Here is a 25,607-nt window from a genome sequence, read left to right as displayed (position 1 = left end):
GTCCCACAACCCTGGGATCATGACCTGAGCCAAAATCAAGAGTGGGGACTCTCAACTGACTCAACTGACAGGTGCCCCTCCCCCTCCAAAAGAAGATTTAAATATTAGAGCACTTCAACATAAATGTTAGACAGGAACTTAGAAAGAATAGCTGTAGTGTAGGAGAAAAGTCAGAAGAATATGGGATCACAGAACATTTTACGAAAGTGAGATAGTCAATTTTGTTGAAAGCTGGGCAAGGTCAAGAAAGAGGATGTGGCAAGCAGCCTTATCATTTCTTGACTGTTGCAGTAGCTTCTTAACTGGTGTTGCTTATGGTTGGGAACCCCTCTACTCAGTCACATGGCAAGAAAGACTGTCTTTCAAAAATAGTGAAATTCTTTCTCTTGGCCGCTTGAAACTCAACATTAGCTCTCTGATACCAACTGGATAAATACCCTAACAGTTTTTTCATGAACTGACACCTGTGTTGTTAATGTAACCTGCTACTAACTCTCCACCACCTATCTCCTACTACCTGTCAACTTTACTTTGAAGCTACTTTGTAAGATGTTGTGTTCTGCTTTTGGGTATTTCGATATCTTTTTTTTCCTTTTCCCAGAATTCCTCTCTTCCTTGGTCATCTAAACCTTGTTAACTTTTCCTCTTCATTATTTAAAACCCAATTTAGATAGCACCTTCTTTGGGCAGCTTTTTTTGATTGAAGATTGGTGGCCAAATTTGTTGAATTTGATAATGATTATTCTCATCATTGACTTTAGATTTATTAAACTGTAACAGTAATTATTTGATGTTTTTATGACAGACATACATGCATTCATTAATTAAATATTCAGCACCTGTTTTGTGCTGAGCATTGACTTGAGCACTGGGGATACAACTGTGGCTGACAAATATATAGGTCCCTGCAACATGGAATTTATAATCTAGAAGGTTGAATATATATTTAACTTATTTTATTTTATTTTATTTTATTTTATTTTAATTTAATTTAATTTTATTTTATTTTAATTTTATTTTTTAATATATGAAATTTATTGTCAAATTGGTTTCCATACAACACCCAGTGCTCATCCCAAAAGATGCCCTCTTCAATACCCATCACCTACCCTCCCCTCCCTCCCACTCCCCATCAACCCTCAGTTTGTTCTCAGTTTTTAATAAGAGTCTCTTATGCTTTGGCTCTCTCCCACTCTAACCTCTTTTTTTTTTTTCCTTCCCTCCCCCATGGTTTCTGTTAAGTTTCTCAGGATCCACAAAAGAGTGAAAACATATGGTTTCTGTCTTTCTCTGTATGGCTTATTTCACTTAGCATCACACTCTCCAGTTCCATCCACGTTGCTACAAAGGGCCATATTTCATTCTTTCTCATTGCCACGTAGTACTCCATTGTGTATATAAACCACAATTTCTTTATCCATTCATCAGTTGATGGACATTTAGGCTCTTTCCACAATTTGGCTATTGTTGAGAGTGCTGCTATAAACATCAGGGTACAAGTGCTCCTATGCATCAGTACTCCTGTATCCCTTGGGTAAATTCCTAGCAGTGCTACTGCTGGGTCATAGGGTAGGTCTATTTTTAATTTTTTGAGGAACCTCCACACTGTTTTCCAGAGTGGCTGCACCAGTTTGCATTCCCACCAACAGTGCAAGAGGGTTCCCGTTTCTCCACATTCTTTCCAGCATCTATAGTCTCCTGATTTGTTCATTTTGGCCACTCTGACTGGCGTGAGGTGATATCTGAGTGTGGTTTTGATTTGTATTTCCCTGATGAGGAGCGATGTTGAGCATCTTTTCATGTGCCTGTTGGCCATCCTGATGTCTTCTTTAAAGAAGTGTCTATTCATGTTTTCTTCCCATTTCTTCACTGGATTATTTGTTTTTCGGGTGTGGAGTTTGGTGAGCTCTTTATAGATTTTGGATACTAGCCCTTTGTCTGATATGTCATTTGCAAATATCTTTTCCCATTCCGTTGGTTGCCTTTTAGTTTTGTTGGTTGTTTCCTTTGCTGTGCAGAAGCTTTTTATCTTCATGAGGTCCAGTAGTTCATTTTTGCTTTTAATTCCCTTGCCTTTGGGGATGTGTCAAGTAAGAAATTGCTGCGGCTGAGGTCAGAAAGGTCTTTTCCTGCTTTCTCTAGGGTTTTGATGGTTTCCTGTCTCACATTCAGGTCCTTTATCCATTTTGAGTTTGTTTTTGTGAATGGTGTAAGAAAGTGGTCTAGTTTCAATCTTCTGCATGGTGCTGTCCAGTTCTCCCAGCACCATTTGTTAAAGAGGCTGTCTTTTTTCCATTGGATGTTCTTTCCTGCTTTGTCAAAGATGAGTTGGCCATATGTTTGTGGGTCTAGTTCTGGGGTTTCTATTCTATTCCATTGGTCCATGTGTCTGTTTTTGTGCCAATACCATGCTGTCTTGATGATTACAGCTTTGTAGTAGAGGCTAAAGTCTGGGATTGTGATGCCTCCTGCTTTCGTCTTCTTCAAAATTACTTTGGCTATTTGGGGCCTTTTGTGGTTCCATATGAATTTTAGGATTGCTTGTTCTAGTTTTGAGAAGAATGCTGGTGCAATTTTGATTGGGATTGCATTGAATGTGTAGATAGCTTTGGGTAGTATTGACATTTTAAGAATATTTATTCTTCTAATCCATGAGCACAGAATGTTTTTCCATTTCTTTATATCTTCTTCAATCTCCTTCATAAGCTTTCTATTATTTTCAGCATACAGATCTTGTACATCTTTGGTTAGATTTATTCCTAGGTATTTTATGGTTCTTGGTGCAGTTGTGAATGGGATCAGTTTCTTTATTTGTCTTTCTGTTGCTTCTTTATTAGTGTATAAGAATGCAACTGATTTCTGTACATTGATTTTGTATCCTGCTACTTTGCTGAATTCATGTATCAGTTCTAGGAGACTTTTCGGTGGAGTCTATCGGATTTTCCATGTATAATATCATGTCATCTGCAAAAAGTGAGAGCTTGACTTCATCTTTGCCAGTTTTGATGCCTTTGATTTCCTTTTGTTGTCTGATTGCTGATGCTAGCACTTCAACACTATGTTAAACAACAGCGGTGAGAGTGGATATCCCTTTAACATATTTTATATATTAAAATATATTTTTATTTTATTTATGAAGAGATTAGTGGAAATAGATAAAATATAAGTATTTTTGGCCTTTGAAAAATATGATAATGTGTGAAACCAATCTATAAATATTCTTAATAGCATTAAGAATCTAGTGACACATGGAACTATGTTAGATTTTATGCAAAGAAAATTTTGTTGCTCTTTATTCATTGTACTTATTAAGCTTACATGAAATATGAGAATTTCATACAGATGTTAATTTTCCAAGCAGAGGCTTTTTGACCTCTGTCAAGGGATATTGTAGAAGTGATTTTCCTGTTATGCAGATTGTTGGGTTAAATCACTTATATGATTTCTTTGAGTTTTATGTTTTTTTTTTTAAATTTCGTTTTCCTTTAGCTTCTTTTCTTCGTAATTTTATTTATTTAGACATTGTCACTCATTAGTAGGTATGAGGAAACCCATTTTATTATAATCTAGTACAAACTTCTCAAGTGTGTTCTTAGCATTAGTCAAGCTGTGTGGGATATTAGAAAATGTTACACAAAGAAAACATTTTTTGACTAAGTTAAACAGAATGAAGTTTTAAATGAATTTAAGTTTTTTATTAACTACAGGCCTGTTTGGATCCTTTAGTATGTCAGTATTTATTATGACTCTCTAAGAGAGATTTATATAATGAGTAGTATTTCACAGAGGTCTTTGACCTGGAAACCCTTTTTGTCATGGAGTGTTTTGTGAAACTATCTGTGGGATACTATGTGAAATGCTGATTTTAATGATTTGGATTTCACTGTAAAAGATATTCTAATTCATTACTAGGGTTCTCTTTCTTCTTCAGTCTCCTCCCCTTCTTGGATCCAACACTAAATAAAAACCAATCCAAAAGTAGATAAATATGATTATATACCATGACTGAGATTCATCCCAGAAGTTAATACTGGCTTAACATTCAGAAATGAGTCACCATATTTCAACATTTTAATGAACTATTATTTCTATATATATATATTTCTTTGCATGTATATATGAACAATATATATATATATATATTATATATATATATAATATATATATATACCATCAAAGATAGAAAGCATTTAACATCTATATAAAATGTTTAAGTTTATTTATTTATTTTGAGAGAGAGAGAGACAGCATGAGTGGGGGAGAGTCAGAAAGAGGGGGAGAGAGGGAATCCCAAGCAGGCTCTTCACTATCAGCACAGAGCTTGATGTGGGGCTTGAACTCACAAAATCATGAGATCATGACCTGAGCCGAAACCAAGAGTCAGACACTTAACTTCCTGAGCCACCCAGGTATCCCTATATAAAATCTTCTGGCAAAGTAAGAATAGAAGGACACTGTCTCAACCTGATAAATTAAGACATCTAAGAAAAATATACATCTCACATTAATGGCGAAATGTTTTTGCAAGGGAACGTATTTTTCTAAGATATGCCACTTTGGCCTATTGATTATTTTAAGCTGGTTATTTTTAAGATACTGCAAATACATGAGAAGCTCCAAAAACCAAGTAGAAGTTACTCCTTTGCATAGATATTTGTGTGTGTGTGTGTGTGTGTGTGTGTGTGTGTGTGTGTATTTATTTATTTATTTATTTATTTATGTAAATTTCCATTTGTAAGGGTGTCTCTCTTGCTGTACCAGGAAGGAGGGTTGACCCAGTTTCTAGAAACTTACTAATAGAGAAGGTAATGAGTTAATTCTGTATAACAATCTTACCTTGTCTACTGTGCTTTTCCTGGTTACCTCTCATAACTGACTCCCAACATCTTTTGTCTTTGCCTAAAGACAGTATTTAAGTTGATGGCTTCGACCATTTCAGGGAGTTGCTTGGTTTTCCTGAGTTGCTCCTATGTATATAGAAGGTATACATGTTACTAATTTTTTCTCCTGTTATTCTGTCTCATTTCAATTTGATTCTTAGAAAAGCTAGAAGAACCTTGAATGGTTAAGGCAAGTTTTTCCTTCTCAACACTTTTCTCATGATAGGAACAAGAAAAGGATGTCTACTCTTTACTTAGGTTCATCATACTAGAGGTTTTAGCCATTGCAATAAGGCAAGAATAACCAAAAATCTACTTGAACTAATAAGTGAGTTCAGTAAGTTGGCAGTGTGTGTGTGTGTGTGTGTGTGTGTGTGTGTGTGTGTGTGTGTATCTATGCTTTCATTTGATAAATGGCAAGGATGACAGAGTTGTAGTGTAAAGGGGGGTGGGGTGAAGGATAATCATTTCAGTATATGATTTGGAATCAATTGGATATCCATATGGAAAAAAACTAAATATTATCTTTATGTGATATAAAAATTTAATTACAGGTCGATTATGTATCTAAACATGAAAGATAAAACAATAAAGCTTACATTAGAAGCTAATGTATGAAAACCTGGAGTAGAGAAATAATTCTTAAATAGTATACAAAGGTATTAATTATAAAGGAAAAGATGACATTGAAAAGGTTTTAGAAAAGACAAATTATAGAATGGAATGAAACATTTGCAATACAAATGACCCATGTCATTTTTTTAATTGTTTTTTAAAGAGTATAATGAAGTGAGGATGTGTTTTAGTTTCTCTGTTAATCCCACTTAAATGGATCCTAGTTTTTTAACCTATAAGTTTTATTTTCATATAAAATAACACAAGGAACCTAGAAATAGTTGACAGTGTGTAGAATCAGTGTTGTTGGATGGGCCAACAGCCGTGTCTCATTTGTAGTTCAATACTTGAGCCTTGTGCAGTAGGTGACATAGAATTAGTCTTATGTTTACGGAGTTAATGGATGAATGTTTAATAATTATAAGCAAAGTATGCGTAAAAGAGTAAAAACCTCATGAGGACTAGCCTTTTAAGTTTAAACCTAAAATTACAGTAAGAATTGTAGTTGGACATACAGAGCAAAAACACTAACATTTTAGAATATGAAGATGAGGTGCATTTTAGAATATAACATTTACCACATTTATGGAAGCTTATTATGGTAATTATCTTTGCATATTGGCAAGGGTAAGGGGAAGTCTGTTTGGCCTATATGCTATAATGGAGAAGAGAAAATTTCATCTCACAATATAGAATTTTCTAAGCACATAATACTACTTTGGAGAAATGGACTCAGTTGGGACAGTAAATCTACCACTTGTGTTAGCTAAACAGAGCTTGAATTTGGCAAATGGCAGGTATAAGAGTATGGGGTATGTTCTTGGATACTTTCTGAAACGTTAGGTAAGTCTAATATTTGAATGCAAGCATCAGGAATATGATAAGCAAAATGAGTTGGTAATGATTGCATTATTTAAATTTCAACTTTATATTTTTGCAGAGTTCTAAAGTTCTTATTGCTTCAGACAATGGATGAGCAATCACAAGGAATGCAAGGGCCACCTGTTCCCCAGTTCCAGCCACAGGTAATTTGTTCTAATGAAGGATGGTGTGTGTGTGTGTGTGTGTGTGTGTGTGTGTGTGTGTGTGTGTACAGAATTACAGTTCCTTTAGGATATAAAACAGCCCCAAAAATGCTAATTATGAATTTACAAGTTTAGTCAGAATTGTTTATATTTTAAATAGTGTTTTAGAATACTTAGTTCTAATGCACCAACATGTAAAAAAACAAACAAACAAAAAACCCAGCTTTAGATTTTAACTTTAATTGAAGGACCGGTAGGCTTTGTGAGTTAATATTTTTAAGCTTAGAGAGAAAAGAACACAAGTGAGGCTGTGCCCAACTAGTGGGGGTGCCCGTATATGTAGTGCCTGTCTTTGCTTTGGTGGCTGATCCTGCATTATCCACAGCTGCCTTCCATTATTGCTCCTTGTCTCATGTTCTCTGATTAGTGGTGCGTTTCTCCTTTTAGGTGGTTGCTTGTGTTTTCATAACATAAAATGAAGTGAAAGAATGTTTCATACAAAGCTTGCCATTAAGCCCAATATGTAATGATATGCTTGAAAGAATACACCCCTCTTTGTGGGGCCCAAATCTCACTTTTGCTGTCATTCATAAAAGCTACATTTCTCAGTTTTGTGTTTGAGGCATTCTAGATTCTAGAGTCTAGTCTCAAATTTACTCTGCTAATCTTATCTCAGTTTTGCTTAGATAGTGATTCTGAAATTGTTGGAAGAATCGATGGATATTCTTTCAAATTTCTGTAGTCATATAGGTTGGTGGGACTTGGGTTAAACAGTTACTTGATGACAGTCCTTCCTCAGAGCCTTTCTTATTCTGCTGTGCACTTTAAATTTCCCAGAGGAGGACATGGGTGTAAGTGTTTTTCACACTTATTTAACTATGGGACTTTTTTATTATATATTTTTAAGTGCATCTATTGACTTCTCCCAGAATCGGTGTCTGTGAAACACAGTTTCTGTGAAACACAGTTCAGAAAATTTTGCCAGCACTGCCTTTTCTGCCTCTGTGATTTTGTTCCCTTTGCACCCTCATTTTTCTCGCCAATTTTTCAAATCCTGCCTGTTTTTTAAGTACCATCTAAAATGCCATTTCTATCATGAAGCTTTTTCTGATTGTAATATCTTCTCTTGAAAACCTGATGATACATTCTTTGTATGTCTTCTGGTATTTCTGACACCGTTGTATTGTTTTATGTGGACATTTTCTTATCTCTCTGCGGCTACACTCTTGGAGGAAGAGGACTACGCCTTACTTACTTTGGATATGCTGTGGTATTGTACTTCTTCATATGGAGCAGGGCCTCAATAAGAAGATGTCTTTGAAGCCAGTCAGGGACTCCTTCAGATGAAGATGTTTAAATCAGCCCTTTACCTAACAGAAGTTTACATTGCTTTTCTTTGTTATACTTACCTGAATTCTCGGTATTCAAAAAAGAGACCCTTTACCTTAGAGTCAGGCCGCTATTTTTATTTCTTTATTTTTAAGTTTTTATGTAAATTCCAACTAGTTAATATACAGTGTCCAGTACTTTAATTTCAAGATGGTTGTTTTTTAAAATCTGTCTGTATTTTCTGTTATGGTGATAAATTATCAAGCTTGTAATTAGCACCTTCTAACTATCAGGTATACACACGTTAGCGCCGATTTTACACACATAGGCGAGCACTATTATTTCATAGTCTTGTTGTTTCTAGTGGAGATGATAAAAGGAGCCCCTCTAAAAATTAGGCTGTTCTTGTTACGATTCTGAAATCCACAGTTTGGAACAGCCCTAAGTTTCAAAGGGGGGAGAAAAAAAAGCACTTTCATTTTTGCCTCCCACTGACTCACCGACCGGGAAAGGTCGGAGTGGCAGTAGGAGGCAAAAATGAAAGTAATTATTTTCCTCTGAGACACGAAGCTGCCACGCAGCATAAATTTCAAGATTATATATGTGGTTCTGCATCTCTTTTCACACTGTTCCTTTCGCTTATGCCTCCTGCTGCTGCTCCTGTGAGGGTGGACCTCTCTCCCTGTTGGAAACAGTCAAGTGTCATCCCAGGTTCTAGCTGCCTGTGGCAAGTGGGGGAAGGGAGAAGGATTCCTCCCCTCCCCCCCTTCAGACCGATGGTGTGAGATCATGAAAGAAAGATTACCTGACAAGAGCTTATAGGTGTTATTGCTTATTAAATCTTTGAAAAATGTTCCCACTCTTGGTATCATTATTTTAAAGCGCTGGGAAAGGACAGTGTCTGCTAGGGGTTGACGACCTTCTTTTGTTTTGTTCCACACCATTGGCCTGAATAAGGGAGGTGATATGGCAACATATGGTTAGCCAAGTGACTTCTTTCACTTTTGTAATGCTAATATCAGTCTGGACGTAAACAGAAATCTGGGGAAGTCAGCTTTCTAAGTGTCAAATACCAATTATGCCCTGTTATAATGATGAGTGATGTATATTCCTGGCATATCTTTCCTTTCCTTGTTCTGAGATGAATACTCTAACCCCACAATATGAATATATGGTCTCATTTTTAGTATAGGAGTTTTTGTTGTTGTTGTTGAAGTTTTAGATTGTGAGATTTATTATCGTTTAAAATGTGCTTTTGCACTACTATGATTCTCTTGAACTTATAGAAAAATTTTTCTGTCAGCTTTCATTTTTTCCCTTCCCTTCATTTCCTTCCTTCTTTCCTTCTTTGATTCCTTCCACTAAAGCCTAGAAGATACTGCAAGGATATTTTAACTAGATTCTAATTTATATATTCTCATTGCTTTAGAACTGTTGTTTGTGGAACAATGGATTTAGCTTAATTAAAAAAAAATACAGACTGTGTATAAGATGGTGACAGATAAATGGTAAAATGTTTATTTTCTACTATGAGACTAATTTTAAACAATGGAAGTTTACAACTAACATTTTGTGAGTGTTTTGATTTATCGTCATTATTTGAAGAGGGCTATGGTATATTCACATTCTTATCATAAATTTAAATACAAAACAATTATAATCAGTATAATACTAACGATTTCTGGTAGTGATTAGAAGGAGAATTAATTTTTTTAGTTTATTTATTTTGAGATATAGAGAGAGTGCACTTGCACATGCACGCTAGTGGAGGAGGGGCAGAGAGGGAGAGAATCGCAAGCAGGCTCCCCACTGTCAGCATGCCCCCCAATATGGGGCTCAAACTCATGAACTGTGAGATCATGACCCGAGCCGAAACCAAAAGTTGGATGCTTAACTGACTGAGCCACTCAGGCACCCCAGAAAGAAGATTAATTTTAATTGTAATAATCTTCAGGGCTTAGATTATAATTATTATTTGTAAATTTGTAGATATCTAGTGTTAATGCTTTTGCTACTTGTGAAAGAGGGAAAGTATCCCACATCTGCAGGTAGAAAAATAGACTGTCCTTATTTAGCTTGGAAGGTATGAGAATCTTGCCTTGCTGTTTTCCAATCCAAGCAGAAAGGTAGACTGACCATTCCTTTAAGCTTCATTGCAGCCGAATCCAGAGTCCACTTGTGCTTTCGCATCTCTGTGAAAGGAGTGTGAAGAGGTGAGGTTTGCCTTGTAGCATGTCAGGCTAGTAACCCAGGTGTGTTGTGGGCCAGAGTGAAGCAGCCCCCAGTGAACTCTATTGCGTGGATAGGATTTTTGGACATGATAACTGTATTACCTTCCCTTCTCTCTCTTTCTCTCTCTTTTTATAATTTTTTTAAGTTCATTTATTTGAGAGAGAGAGCGTGAATAGAGTAGGGGTGGAGAGAGAGGGAGAGAGAATTCCAAGCAGTCTCTGCACAGAGCCTGCACAGAGCCCCACGTGGGTCCTGAACTCATAAACTGTGAGATCACAACCTAAGCTGAGCTCAAGAGTCGGATGCTTAACTGACTGAGCCACCCAGGCGCCCCTCTTCTCTTCTCTTTAACTTATTTTTACAGAATTACTTTCTTTATGAAATAAGGGTCATCATTTAGCTTGCTTCTTTTGATAAATCGATTTTGCCAAGGTACTTTTCATATAGCATTGAGCAGAGCTTGTATTTTGGGGAGTCTTTATACAAGTTTAGATGTAATGGTCTTCTTTTAACAAGTTTAGTTCATTGAATAACTTTACTAATAAAGGTACAGGAGAATGAGCAGCTGCTGTTTTGAGGAAAGAAGACTCTTGCTATACATAGTTTAAGTTCATGAGCATGAACCTCAAGTAACTCTTAATTCTATATCAGCAGCCATATCCTTTTAATGCCTTTGCTTCCCAGTCTCCTCAGTGACTACTTCCTAGTTTTTCTTCCTCAGCCCCCAACACTTTTCCCTCCATCCTCAGTCTCAGCTAATGCCCTTGCTTCCTACTTCACTTAAAAAAAAAAAAACAAAAAAAAACGGAAACAATCAGAAGAGAACGCTCACAGACCCCTACCATGGATATCCTCCTCCCAGAATTTGTACTCCTGTGATCTGCCTTTTCCTTTTCAGATGCAGGAGCCACACTGTTCTCAAAGGCCAGTGCTCCCATGAGCACCAGATCCCATCTCCATCCCCTCCTTATTTCAGCTTCCTCTACTGAGTCCTTTCTATTACATACTAAGGTGCTGTTATTCTTTCCATCAAACAACAAACCAAACCAAACAAACTCAAAAAACAGCATTTGAAGTCCTCCCTCTCTCCAGCTGTTGACCTATTTCTCTGCTGCCTTTTACTGCAAAATTCCTAGAAAGATTTATTTGTAGTTTTGTCTCTCCTTTCACTCTCTGAAGTGTACTCCAATTAAGCTTTCTCCCTGACCATGCCACCTACACTGCCCTTGCCAGGATCGCACTTCCCATGTTGCTCGGTCCAGCTGTGGGTTCTTCGGCCTCATCTTCCTCACTTACCAGCTGCATTTGGTAGTTGGCCATACTTTCTTCTTTGAAGCCTGTTCATTGCTTAGCTTCCAAGAACTTTGTTTTTCTCATGCCTTAGTGGTCTCCTTTGCTGATTTCTCCTCCCCTCCTGAACCTCTTAACAAATCAGGACTCTAACTATGATCTATATGCTGTTGACTCTCAGATTTACATCTCAACCCAGACCTCCGTCCTGAATTCCAAACTCTTGTATCCACTTGCATACTTGACATCAAATTTGCATGTCTGAATTCATGTCTGAATCTGAACTCCAAATATTCCTCCTAAAACTGTTCTATCTACAGTCTTCTCTGTCACAATTAGTGGCAAGTCCATCCTTTCAGTTGCTAGGCTAAAGCTTTTAGGGACATTCCTGACTCCCTCCAATGCCTTGTCTTCTATCTAATCCCATAAGCTCTAGCTTTAAATATATTTAGAATGGGAATACTTCTTACCCTATGTCACCACTCTGGTCAAAGTTAATTTTTCACAGACCTTATTGTGAATGGCTTCCCAGTTGGTCTCTGCTTCTGCCCTTGCCTCCTTTCACTGTACTCTCAACACAGAAGCCATTACAAAAGTATACAAAATTTAAATATAAAATATAACATTGTAGTCAAATCCTGTCCGTTTAAAACCTTCTAGTAGTTTCTCATCAGCTCGTTCATTCATCTTCTTCAAGTACATATTTGAATATCACCTTCTTTGATCATTCAATGAAAATTGAAATTTCACGCCAACCCAGTATGCCTTCACTGCCATATTTTTCTCCGTAGAATTTATAACCTTACTGCTTTTTATTTTGTTCGTTCCTGTTGTTTTCTTAGAGTATAAACTTTATCCCTAGTCTCCAGAATGGTACCCAGAGTGCATAGTCGACATTAAGTAAATGTTTGTTGAAAGAATATAAACTTGGTGTCAAATCAATCAGTTCTCTTTTTAAGCACCACCTTTTTGAATATGAATATTAAAATATACAAATATCTACAGAATTTCTCTTTCATTGTACAAGTAACCGCCTATACCCCTCATTTCTTACTGAATGCTTTTTTTTTCACCTCCTTATTTTAACTGGAGTGTTATCTCTTTCCCCCATGGACACTGCTTCCCCTGTCACCCTCTCACGTGGAGGCTACTTGTTCTCTAATAACCATACCATAATGATTAGGAGGTAGCAACAGCAGCCTTCTCCATCCACAGTACCTCTTTCTGATCACTACTCCTTTTTCTTGGGGGTAGGAAAGGGTGAAGCCTGCTGTACTGAGGCTTCTGCTCCCCATCTAAAGGATTGTCACCTTTCTGATAGCTCTTATCTTTTTCTCAGGAGAGCAGGTGATGAGGACATTACCTCTCACATGATTGAAAACCTGACCACCCAGCTTGCTGTCTTACCACCTTCATCCCACTTTTGTCCGGGGTGCTGGTATGGCTGCTACTGTTGGTATCTACCGATTAGTGAGTTCTTAAAATGCACCTGCTGTGTGCTAAGTCTTTTGAATACACTGCTTCATTTATTTCTGACAGATAACACACAAAACGTTGTTTTTCACACACTACAAGTAAGGGACTGAGGCTCAGACTAATGAACTGACCTGGGGTTGTCTGACTCCAAGCCAGTGATTCTTTAGCTTTCACGGAGAAAGCTCCTTGTGCATTTCCTGGCCAGTTGGATCCTAATCACCATGACTCTTGATATTTTTCTAGGTACCTCAAGTACCTAGTCTTCAAGATGAACTTTGTTATATTCTGCCCAAGGTTGCACTTTTGGTTGTGATTATTACCACCATCCATCTAGTTGCCCAAATTACAAAGAAGGGAATCTCATACATTATGTCTAGGCAATTGCCATGTTCTCTTGGTTTTATTTCCTAAAAAGCTATCTGATCTGCTAACCCTCTGCATCCTGACTGTACTACTCTAGTTTACCTTTTTCCTGGATTATTTCCAAAACTTTGTAACTGAGCTCTTTACCTTTCATTTTATCATTTCTAGTTCATTCTGTACATTGCAGCATGAGTTATCCTTTTAAAGTGTACATTTCCTTATATCGCACTCCTTAAAAGGCTGCTTTTTATTGCTGTTAGACGAATTTTTGCATTTCCTTATATGACTTAGAAGGTCTTGCATCACATGGTCTCTTACTTCTCTCACTGAATTTTGTGTCTTTACTTATTTTGGACTCAGATTCAGTCATATCTTGCTTATACTATGCTATCTTTCATCTCTAAATCTAAGATAAGATAGTAAGGCAATGGTATTCAAGGATATTTAGTCACTAATGGAACATAATGAGCATAAAGGCTCATTATAATGTTGTATAAACTACATTTCATGATAGAGATAATACAGATAGTGTTATAGTAGGGGAAGTGTATAATTTGGAAGACAACAAAAAGATAACTCTCAGAAAAATAATGATGATTGGGTAATTCCTTACACTAATATGCTTCCAGCAAATAAGATTATACTTTGAAAAGACATATGCACCCCTGTGTTTATTGCAGCGTTGTTTACAATAGCCAAGATATGAAAACAACCCAAGTGTTCACTGATAGGTGAATGGATAAAGAAGATAAGGTATCATCTTGCCATTTAAAACAACGTGGATGGGTATTATAGGGTATTACGCTAAATGAAATAAGTTAGAGGAAGACAAATACCATATGGTTTCACTTATATGTGGAATTTAAAAAACAAAACAAATGGACAAATAAAAAAAGAGACTCTTAAATATGAAGAACAAACTGGTGGTTGCAGAGGGGAGGTAGATGGGGTGGGGGGACAAACTAGGTGAAGGAGATTAAGTACTAACTTCTAGGTATAAAATAAGTAAGTCACAGAGGTGAAAAGTACAGAATATGGAAAATAGCCAATAATATTGTAATAACGTATGGTGACAGATGATGACTATACTTACTGTGATGAGCATTGAGTAATATATAGAATTGTTGAATTAATGTCTTATAAACCTGAAACTAATATAACATTGTATATCAGTTATACTTCAGTTATAAAAAAAGAATATATTATCTCAGCATCCCAGTGTTCACATTTGTGGGTCATATTTTATGTTAGTGATAGTAGGATAATTTCTGCTCAATAATGTTTGTTGGATAAATGAATTAATCTCTAAATGAAAGTTAATTTAATTTATACCTCTTCAGCTAAATATTTTTTTAATGTTTATTTATTTTGAGAGAGAGAGAGAGAAAACACGAGCAGGCAAGGGACAGAGAAAGAGGGAGAGAGAATCCTAGGCAAGCATTCTCTGTGCTGCCAGTTCAGAGCCCAACGCGGGGCTCCATCTCAAGAGCTGTGAGATCATGACCTGAGCTGAAATCAAGAGTCAGACGCTTAACCAACTTAACAGCACCCCCGAGCTAAATATTAATCAAGCTATATTATGTTAATATTATATAGATTTTAGTTACTTTAGAATTCTTTTAGGAAAAACCTACATTGTAATAGAGAATAATAAGAAAGCTGTCAAATGAGAAGTGTCATTTCAAAATATTTAAAGTTTGGTTGGGTTTTGAATTTCGATTGTTCATATATACATACTTAGAGGTAAGTGTTCCTCAAATTTTAAAGGAAATACCTTGAGAAAGTTAGATGATTTAAAAAAAATGCGAATACAGTAAAGATTCTTTCATCTGCTATCTTGGAAATTTCTGTTTGAACAGTCTGTTCAGAGTGATGTGGGCAAAGATGAAGCCAACATTAATTAAAATAGTTTCCCAATGTATTTGGAACTGCATTCAGTGCCTGAAATATAGGTTAATAATTATAGTGATGAGAACCATTCCATTTTTGAGGGTGTATTTGATATTTGGAAATACTGCAAAATTGCTTGGAGCCAAGTATTTATATTTACTTGGTGAAAAAAGTAAATAGTTTTGGTATTCTTCTTTTGACCAAAATGAGATACCTTATCTTCTAAAATGAGACCAATAATTTTCATATGATTCGCAAACTGATTACTATTCTAAAGGAGGAATTTCAAACCTAGTAAAGTATTGGAAGCCTTCCTGGAGTAAGTCTATATGTGATCATGGCACCTGTTTTGAAGGGCAACATTGTGGATTCTATTATGTTTGTTAGAATTTGGTCATATTACTTCCAGGGAAGAGGCAGAGTAGGAGGACCTTAAACCTACCTTGTCCCATGGTTACAGCTAGATAACACTCAGGTCAGTGTAAATACCCAGAAAACAACCCAAAGACTGGCAGAACAAACTCTACAACTAAATGTAGAGAAGAGGCCACATCCAATAGGTCAGGAAGGGGAGAGATGCAGTGGGTCTGGCTGGGAAAGGGAGGGAGCACAGGGGTGGAGGGGGTGAGAAACAGACTATCACACTGGGGAGCCTGCAAGGCGAAGATGAATCCCGATAGCATTTGGCATTGAAAGTTAGAATGCCAAATTTGGTGAGCTCTTTCAACCAGCAGAACTTAAAGCCTAGAACTTTAAAAATCAGCCAGCTCAGTTCTGAGAGAGCCCAGAGGGCATAGGGAGCTGAGTCCCCACCCTTAGAGAGACTGAACCACAGATGGCCCTTGGAGATACAGCCTAGAAGCAGCAGTTTGAAAAACGCCTGGCTTATATGGGAGGGAGAGTTATTTACTAAACTCAGAGTTCCCTGAGGGACTTCTCCAGGAACAAAGGATCTGGCAGGCACCTTGTCCCTCCCCTGCCCCCCAGCATAAACACACAGCTACCTGCAGGAAGCACGCAGCACCAGCATTCACCACCTAACTTGCTTACACCTTCCCCCATCCCCTCAGCTAGACCTGCCTCAGTCAAGGTGCAGTGGATTCCCTCCCCTAGATGACCTGTGCAAACCTTGCCAACACTGGATCTCCCAACTGCGAGCTTTGTGGGGCCTCAGTCCCATTGCCGGCAGCGGTGGCTCGTGACCTCCTACAGGGAACACAGGCACTGTGTTAAAACTGTATCTCCCATCCACGTATACTCTGTGGAAGGGCCCTGTGGCCCAGGTCTCTGATGGCTACTCCTCCCCTGTGGAGGAAGACCAGGGCCAGCACCACCTTTTTAAAAGTGCACGTCCCACCCACTACTTTCAAGTGTAAGAGACACAGCTGACGTTCCTAAAACACAGAAACGGACACAAAAGTTTAGGCAAAATCAAGTGACAGAGGAATATGTCCCAAATGAAAGAACAGGACAAAATCACAGCAAGAGACCTAAGTGAAATGGAGATAAGTAATGTGCCTGATAGAGAATTTAAGATAATGAGCATAAAGCTACTCACTGACTTGAGAAAAGAGTGGAAAACATCAGTGAGATCTTTAACACAGATATAAAAAAGAACCAGTCAGAGATGAAGAACACAATAATTGAAATTAAAAATATACTAGATGGAGTAAATAACAGGCTAGAAGAATCAGAAGAATGATTCAGCCACCTGGAGGACAGAGTAATGGAAAGTAATCAAGCTAGCAAGTGAGAGAATAATTATTACGCAAAATGAGAATAGACTTGGGGAACTCAGTGACTACTTCAAGCATGATAACATTCATATTATAGGGATCCCAGAAAAAAGAAGAGAGAGAAAAGGGGGCAGAAAATGTATTTGAAGAAATAATAGCTGAAAACTTCCCAAATTAGGAGAAGGAAACAGAAATTCAGATCCAGGAAGCACAGAGATCCCCCAATGAAATCAACCCAAAGAGGTCCACTTCAAGACACATAGTAATTAAAATGGCAAAAAGCACTAATAAAGATTTTTAAAAGTAGAAAAAGAAAACAGTTACTTATAAGGAAAACTGCATAAGGCTATCATTGGATTTTTCAACTGAAACTTTTTAGGCCAGGAGGGAGTGGCATGACACATTGAAAGTGCTGAAAGGACAATAATCTGCAGCCAAAAATACCCTCTATTCAGCAAGGCTGTCATTTAGAATAGAAGGAGAGATACAAAGTTCCCAAGCAAACAAAAGTTAGAGGAGTTCATGACCACCAATCCAGCCCTACCAGAAATACTAAAGGGGAGGGGCGCCTGGGTGGCTCAGTCGGTTAAGCTGCCGACTTCGGCTCAGGTCATGATCTCGAGGTCCGTGAGTTCGAGCCCCGCGTCGGGCTCTGTGCTGACAGCTCGGAGTCCGGAGCCTGTTTTGGATTCTGTGTCTCCCTCTCTCTGACCCTCCCCCGTTCATGCTCTGTCTCTCTCTGTCTCAAAAATAAATAAACGTTAAAAAAAAAATTAAAAAAAGAAATATTAAAGGGGAGTCTGAGTGGAAAGGAAAGACCTTAAGTAAGAGTAAGAAAAATAGGAAGCACAAAACCAGTAGAAATAAGTTTATCTGTAAAAGTTAGTCGAGGGACTCACAAAATAAAAGTAAAGTATGACCCCATATACCTAAAACATGGGGAGGAGAGACATAAAGAATGGGTTCAAACTTAAGTGACTGTCATCTTAAGATAGGCTTCTATGCACAAGATGTTATATACATAACTGAATGGTAACTGCAGATCAAAAACCAGTAGTAGATATGGAAAAAATAGAGAAAGGAATACAAGTATATCACTAAAGAAAGCCATCTTAACCGCACTAGAAGAGAGGAAGGGAAGAAAGGAACAGAGAAGATACACGCGTGCGCGCGCGCACACACACACACACACACACACACAAAACAAAGAACAAAATAACAAATATCTACCTGTCAATAATTACTTTGAATGTAAATGGTCTAAGTGCTTTAATCAAAAGACACAGGGTGATGGAATGGATAAAAAACCAAACAAACAAAAAAAACAACATAAGACCCATTTATATGCTCCTTACAAGAGATTCACTTCAGACTTAAAGACACATGCAAATTGAAAATGAGGGGATGGAGAAACATTTATCATGCACATTGATGTGAAAGGAAAGCTGGGGTAGAAATACATTAGATAAATTGACTTTAAAACAAAGACTATAACAAGAGATGAAGAAGGACAGTCATATAATCATTAAGAGGACAATCACAAAAAGATGTAACAATTGTAAACATTTATGCCCCCAACAAGAGAACACCCAATAACAAATGTAAAGGAACTAATTGATAGTAATACAATAATAGTCGGGGACTTTTACACACCACTTACATAAATGGACAGATCATCTAAATAGAAAATCAATAAGGAAAGAGTGGCTTTGACACACTGGACCAGATGTATTTAATAGATACATTCAGAACATTCTCCTGAAAGAGCTGAATACACATTCTTTTCAAATCTGTTTGGAACATTGTTAAGAAATGATCACATATTAGGTCACAAAAGAAATCTCAACAATTTCAAAAAAGATTGAAGTTATACCATGTATCTTTTTTTAAAAAAAAATTTTAATGTTTATTTTTGAGAGAGAGAGAGAGAGAGAGCACGAGCAGGGGAAGGGTAAAGAGAGACGGAGACACAGAATCTGAAGCAGGCTTCAGCTCTGAGCTGTCAGTACAGAACCCGATGTGGGGCTCGAGCTCATGAACCCATGAGATCATGACATGAGCTGAAGTTGAACACTTAACTGACTGAGCCACCCAGGCACCCCATACCATTCATCTTTTCTGACCACAGTTCAATGAAACTAGAAATCAATCAGAAGAAAAAATCTGGAAAGAACAGAAATACATGGAGGTTAAATAACATGCTACTAACAACTGAATGGGTCAACTGAGAAATCAAGGAGGAAATAAAAAAATACGTGGAGACAAATGAAAATGAAAACACAACAGTCCAAAAAGTTTGGGATGCAGCAAAAGTGGTTGTTAACAGAGGCAAGTTTATACCATTACAGGGTTACTTCAGAAGGCAAGAAAAATTTCAGATAAATAACCTTACACCTAAAGGATCTAGAAAAAGAAGAATAAGCAAAACCCAAATCCAGTAAAAGGAAGGAAGTAATAAAGACAAAGCAGTTATAAATGATATAGAAACTAAAGTAAACAAACAAACAAACAAAAAACAGTAGAACAGATCAATGAAACCATCAGAGCCGGTTCTTGAAATGATCAACAAAATTGATAAACCTCAAGCCAGCCTCCTCAAAAAATAAAAAAACAACAGCAAGAGAGGACTCAAACAAAATGAGAAATGGAAGGGAGAAATAACAACTGACAACACACAAATACAAAGGATTGTAAGAGAATATTATGAAAAATTCTATGCCAACAAACCGCACAATCTAGAAGAAATCGATAAATTCCTAGAACTTATAACCTACCAAAACAGGAAACAGGAAGAAATAGAAAATTTAAGCAGATCGATTGCTAGCAAAGAAATTGAATCAATAATTGAAAACTCCCAACAAACAAAGCCCAGGACCAAACAGCTTCACTGGTGAATTCTACCAAACATTTAAAGAAGAGTTAATACCTATTCTTCTCAAACTATTCCAAAAAAGTAGAAGGGAAAGGAAAACTTCCAAATTTATTCTATGAGGCCAGCATTACCCTGATTCTAAAACCACATGAGGACACAACAAAAAAACAGAACTATAGGTCAATATTCTGATAAACATAAATGGAGAATTCTTCAACAATATATTAGAAACCGAAATCCAACAATACATTAAAAAAATAATTCACCACCATCAAGTGGATTTATACCTAGGATGCAAGGGTAGTTCACTATTTGCAAATCAATCAATGTGATACATCACATGAATAAGAGAAAGTTTAAAAACTAATGATTTCAATAGATGTAGACAAAGCATTTGACAAGGTACAACATCCATTCATGATAAAAAACCTCAACAAAGCAGATTTATAGGGAAACCAGATAGACCTTTAATAAAGGCCTTATATGAAAAACCCACAGTGAACATCATGCTCGTTGGTGAAAAAGAGCTTTTTCCCATAGGTTGGGAACAAGACAACACTCCCACCACTTTTATTCAACAGTCCTGGAAGTCATAGCTCAGCAGTCAGACAAGAGAAAAGAATGAAGACCACCCAAATTGGTAAGAAGTAAAGCTTACCATATACAGACGGCATGATATTATATATAGTAAACTCTAAAGATTCCACCAAAAAACTCTTAGAACTGATAAATGAATTCAGTAAGCTCTCAGGATACAAAACTATGTGCAGAAATCCATTGCATTTCTGTACACTAATAATGAGGCAGCAGAAAAGAAATTAAGGAAACAATCCCATTTACAGTTGCACTAAAAATGATAAAATACCTATGAATAATCTTAACCAAAGAGGTGAATGACCTCTACTGTGAAAGTATTAAACATAGATGAAAGAAATTGAAGATGACACCAAGAAATGGAAAAGCATTCCATGTTCATGGATTGGAAGAACAAATATTTTTTTAAATATTTATACTACATCTACAGACTTAATGTAATCTCTATCAAAATACCAATAGCATTTTTCACAGAAATTTTCACAAACAATCCTAAAATTTGTATGAACCACAAAAGACCTTGAATACCCAAAGAAATCTTGAAAAAGAAAAACAAAACTGGCAGCATTACTGTTCCAGACTTCAAATCATATTACAAGTATGTCGTAATCAAAACAGTATGGTACGGGCACAAAAATAGACACATGGATCAATGGAAAAGAATAGAAAACCCAGAAATAACTCTCCAGTTATACGGTCAGTTGATCTTCAACAATGGAGGCAAGAACATGCAATTGAAAATAGACAGTGTCTTCAACAAATGGTGCTAAGAAAACTGGACAGCATCATACAGAAGAATGAAACTGTTCAATTTTCTTACACCATGCATAAAAATAAACTCAAAATGGATTAAGGGCCTAAATGTGAGACCTGAAGCTATTAAAATCCTAGAAGAGGCCATAGGCAGTAAGTTGTGTAGCAACATTTTTCTAGATATGTCTCCTGAGACTAGGGAAACAAAAGCAAAAATAAACTATTGGGACTGTATCAAAATAAAAACCTGCAAGCAACAGAAACAACCAACAAAAAAATGATTTCACTCATATGTGGTTTTTAAGAAACAAAACAAATGAACAAAGGGGAAAAAAAGAGACAAACCAAAAAGCAGACTCTTAACTATGGAGAACAGATGGTTATCAGAGAGGAGGGCAGGTGGGGGATGGGTAGAATAGGTGAAAGGGATTAAGAGTACACTGAACTTGATAAGCGAGTAATATATGAAATCGTTGAACCACTGTATTGTGCATCTGAAAGGAATATAACATTGTTAAGTACACTGGAATTAAAATTCAGTCATAGTATTTACATTTAGGATATCTTTATATTTTGTCTTCCTTTGTATCATTATTATGTGAATATTATGACTTTTTTATATGACTGGTTATGTTTCAAACAGCTTTCTCAGTAAGTATTCATAAAGCAAATATTTCTTATATTTAGAAATTTTGATAAGTACCTCTTTTATCAGCCACATTTATATAGAATAAATTTAATTATGCATCATTTTTTTTTTTTCTTTCTTGACTGGATCTCATTAAGTATAGATCAAGGGGATGTAGATCAAGGGAGAACAAGGAGATGGAGGAGGAGTTTCTCAGAGAGTTATGATAGGGTGTCCAATGGAGGGTGTGGGGGATACCCGAAATCACTTCAACACGAACTTCCAGAATCAATAAATGGGAGAGATTGAACAGTGAATTCCACTGCCCAGAGTGAATGTATGAAGGGAGAAGTGAGGACCAAGAATGAACCCTGTGGAATACCAGCATTTATCTGTGGAGTTGCTAGAAGGAAATAGAACGACTGGCTCTTTAGTGTGGTGGTTGAGAGCGTGAGCTCTGAAGACAGTTATCTGAAATGAATTCTTGGATCTCCTACTTTCTAGCTATGTTATGGAGAACAAGTTATTTAACATCTATAAACCTTACTCTTTTTATCAATAAATGAGAAGAATAATGTATTTTACTTCATAAAGTTGATTTGGAGCTTTCTTTCAGTATGGTGCTTAGCACGTAGCACTATGATGATGATGACGGTGACGACGATGACCATGACTATGACAGTGACAATTTCTGCCAATAATTACTCGGCCTGCACATTCCTTTAGTCATTGCTTGTTTGTATATCACATTATATCCTTAATTACATTTTTATTGCCTACCTTCTGCCCAAATTGCCTGTCCTTTCACCTTGTTTATCCCAGTAAATGGCATCAAGATCCATCTACACACTCATGCCAAAAATGTATGCTTTATTCTTGATTTCCTTCTGTCCCTCACTTCTCATATTCAGTTCACCAGCAATTCCTTTGTATGTCAAGATCATATCCTGATTCCATCTGCTGTCTGTATCTCACTGTAACTCCCAGGTCCAGTCCATTACCTATGTCCACTTTCCCTACTTCCTCTCTAGCTTTACTTCTTCCCTTCCTCTCTGGTTCCTTCTCCATGCAGCACTATGAGTTATTTCTGTAAAATGTATAGTGGATCAGAGCACATGCTTCCCACGTAAACCCCAAGCACCTCACCCCTGCTGTCAGAGCACTATGTGATTTTGTCAGTGCTTACCTCTTGAACATCTTTCCTTACCATTGTGCCCCTTGTTCTCTGTATTCCAGCTACACTGGCTTTTTCCCTTTTCACACCAAGATCATTCTTAAGACATTTTCTCCAGCTGTTTTTTCTGCTCTTTCCTTCTGGTCTTTTAATTTCAGTGTAAATTACTTCATCAGTCAGACTTCAATGTAAAGTCACTTCATCAGTCAGATCATCCCTAAATTACCCAATCTAAGATAACCATCCACTCATTTTCCATTTTATCACTGTATTGTATTTCTCTGCATAGTACTTAAGTACGCAGAATAAATATTAGATACTATCATGTATTTGTTTACTTTTTATTGTTTTGTATTATGTATTTGTATTATTTTGTATTATGTATTTGTCTCCCCTGTTATCCCTATCTCACTTTCTGTCTGTTTCTCTCAGTGAGAGACTTTTCCTTGCCATATTTTATTTTACCAGGTATGGCTGGTGGTGCTCATGGGAGGAGTGGGGAGATGGGAGCCTCTTTGTCATTAATTAACTATTCTGCTCATGATAAGGTGGGGAAGATAGTATTTTTGGTTACATAATTTAGATACAGTAATTATTATGCTAGGTAGTATAACAAATGATGATTAAATGATATAAATACCAGGGTCTTTTAAATGTTTAACTAGATAATTAGTTATATTTGGTCACTCATTTTTCTTTTGTTATAGTGAATTTCCTCCTTTGATAAAAAGCCAGCTGTAATGATTAATGGTATATTGTTCAAACTGGTACAACTCTCCAACACTTAGTATCTTTAGGAATAGGTTACTCTTGAAATAGTTCAAGAAATCTTCATGCGATAATTTTTGAATCATTAGATTTTGCCAGCACGTGTGCTATTTTTGTATGTGTTGTTTTTCTGTTTTTTGTTTTGGTTTTCAATGAGATTTGTAGAAAGTTTGTAGAAAATAGTATTTGAAAGAATCATATTAAATATCATTAATAGGCTATTCCAGTTTGAGTAATTTGGTGATGAGTAACATCATCTTCAAGATCCTAGCATGAACTTTATTGCTAAACAAAATTGAAGGGGATTTTGAAGTTTTGTTACTCTTAAATTTTAGAGAAATCCAATAATATTCATATAAAATATAAAGTAATTTATTAATTTGAATAATTGGTAATATTAAAACCACCAGTAAGAGATAAATTTTCAATAATAATGAAAACCTTATTAATGGTGTTAAATATAGTTAATACTGGCTTGTATATTAGCCCATTGATAACAATACCATTAGGAATTACCAGGATATAATTTGCTCTCTGAGGAGTTTACCAAGTTCATGCTGTGACTCTTCTAATTTCCCTAGAGAGAATTGTCATACTAATGTTATCCTGAATTATCGTATTGCTCATTAAATGTCCTTGCCTTCAGGGGCACCTGGATGGCTCAGTCAGTTAAGCATCTGACTTCAGATCACGTCATGATCTCACATTTTGTGAGTTCAAGCCCCGTTGCCGGACTCTGTGCTGACAGCTTGGACCCTGGAGCCTGCCTCAGATTCTGTGTCTCCCTCCCTCTCTCTCTCTCTGCCAGTCCCCTGCTGGTTCTCTCTCTCTCTCTCTTTCTCTCTCAAAATATAAATAAACATTAAAAAGGTGTCCTTGCCTTCAAATTTAAAGCAAATGAAATCAATTTAGTCTTAGGAAATCTTTGTTTAAAGAGTCTGCTGCACCTGTGAGAATAAGAACCACTAGCACAGCAGAATGAATTTTATTTTAAAAGTTTTATGTGAAGGAAGCAGTAAACACAGACTGACATGTAGAAGTTAATCCCAATTAGTTAGCAAGATCTGGTGTTACGTGATTAGAGTGCATTCAAATCAACAAGAGATGCATTAATAAGAAACCAGAACATTTAAGGTGTTATATAAAGCTTCATTCATTCTCAGATTTGATCTCTTAATTGTTGTCTGTAATTTTGAATATTTATTTTTTGTTTCTGAGATTTCTGGATACTTTTTATATAATATATCATGTTAGTGTGTAGATTCAGAAATGTTATGAGGCTAAACAATAATTTACCACAAAAGTATAATATAAGTGCTTCCAAGAACAGTTTTAAATATGCCTTAAGAGTTATGGGTGTCTTTCAGTTAGTAATTAAGAGAGAAAATAGTATTGAGAAATAACACACATAGGCTTATAGTTATGTTGTCCATGTTAATTAGTTATGTTTTAGGACTTCTTCCCAACAATTAATCTGTTTGAAAATACTTAGACACAGGGTATGCAGGCTTTATTTCAGTAATTGCAGAAGATACTTTGTGCTGGATTAGCCATGCCCTTTCTGAGTTTTCTTTTGTCATGAAGCCAAGCAGTTTTAAACTCCTGGGGTTTATGGGCTTTGAACCAGTTATTCTCCTCTTTAGTGTGCCTGCAATCTTAAACTTTAAGCATGTTCTAACCAGATAACCAAATTGTAAACATGATTTTATGTATTAAATGCCCTCCCCCCAATAATTATTGAAAGGACATTGGGCAGAATAAACTATATAGTTAGATACACTGTACTGTCACCTAAGTAGCCTTATACCCAAGGGGTTGGGCAATCTTCATTTGTGAATCAGGAGGATAATCCACATGATAAACGAGGTATCCCAGTTGGAAGGCAGAGCCCAGGGCTGGGTGATACTAAGAACTTCCAGTGATCGTGCCCTTGACATTGGGAAGTCTAGCAACAGATACAGCCCTGTTACGAGAATTGGTGG

At 36.7% G+C, this 25,607-nt stretch overlaps 1 protein-coding gene across 2 annotated transcripts in view; it reads left to right on the top strand.

The window, feature by feature from the left end:
• The window catches only part of NEK7 (NIMA related kinase 7), a 160,302-nt gene that overhangs the window by 56,021 nt on the left and 78,674 nt on the right, over nucleotides 1-25,607 (top strand). For both annotated transcript variants that reach the window (XM_047076723.1, XM_047076722.1), the window contains exon 2: nucleotides 6,436-6,520. In XM_047076723.1, coding sequence (XP_046932679.1) covers nucleotides 6,464-6,520 — 57 coding nt within the window. In that variant the 5' untranslated portion in view covers nucleotides 6,436-6,463. The remainder of the gene's footprint in view (nucleotides 1-6,435; nucleotides 6,521-25,607) is intronic.

Source organism: Lynx rufus, unplaced genomic scaffold (assembly GCF_022079265.1).
Source record: "Lynx rufus isolate CCGP_SWC_20201006 ecotype Redwood Valley unplaced genomic scaffold, mLynRuf1.p SCAF_15, whole genome shotgun sequence".
Lineage (NCBI taxonomy): Eukaryota > Metazoa > Chordata > Mammalia > Carnivora > Felidae > Lynx > Lynx rufus.
This window is presented reverse-complemented; position numbering and strand designations above follow the sequence as displayed.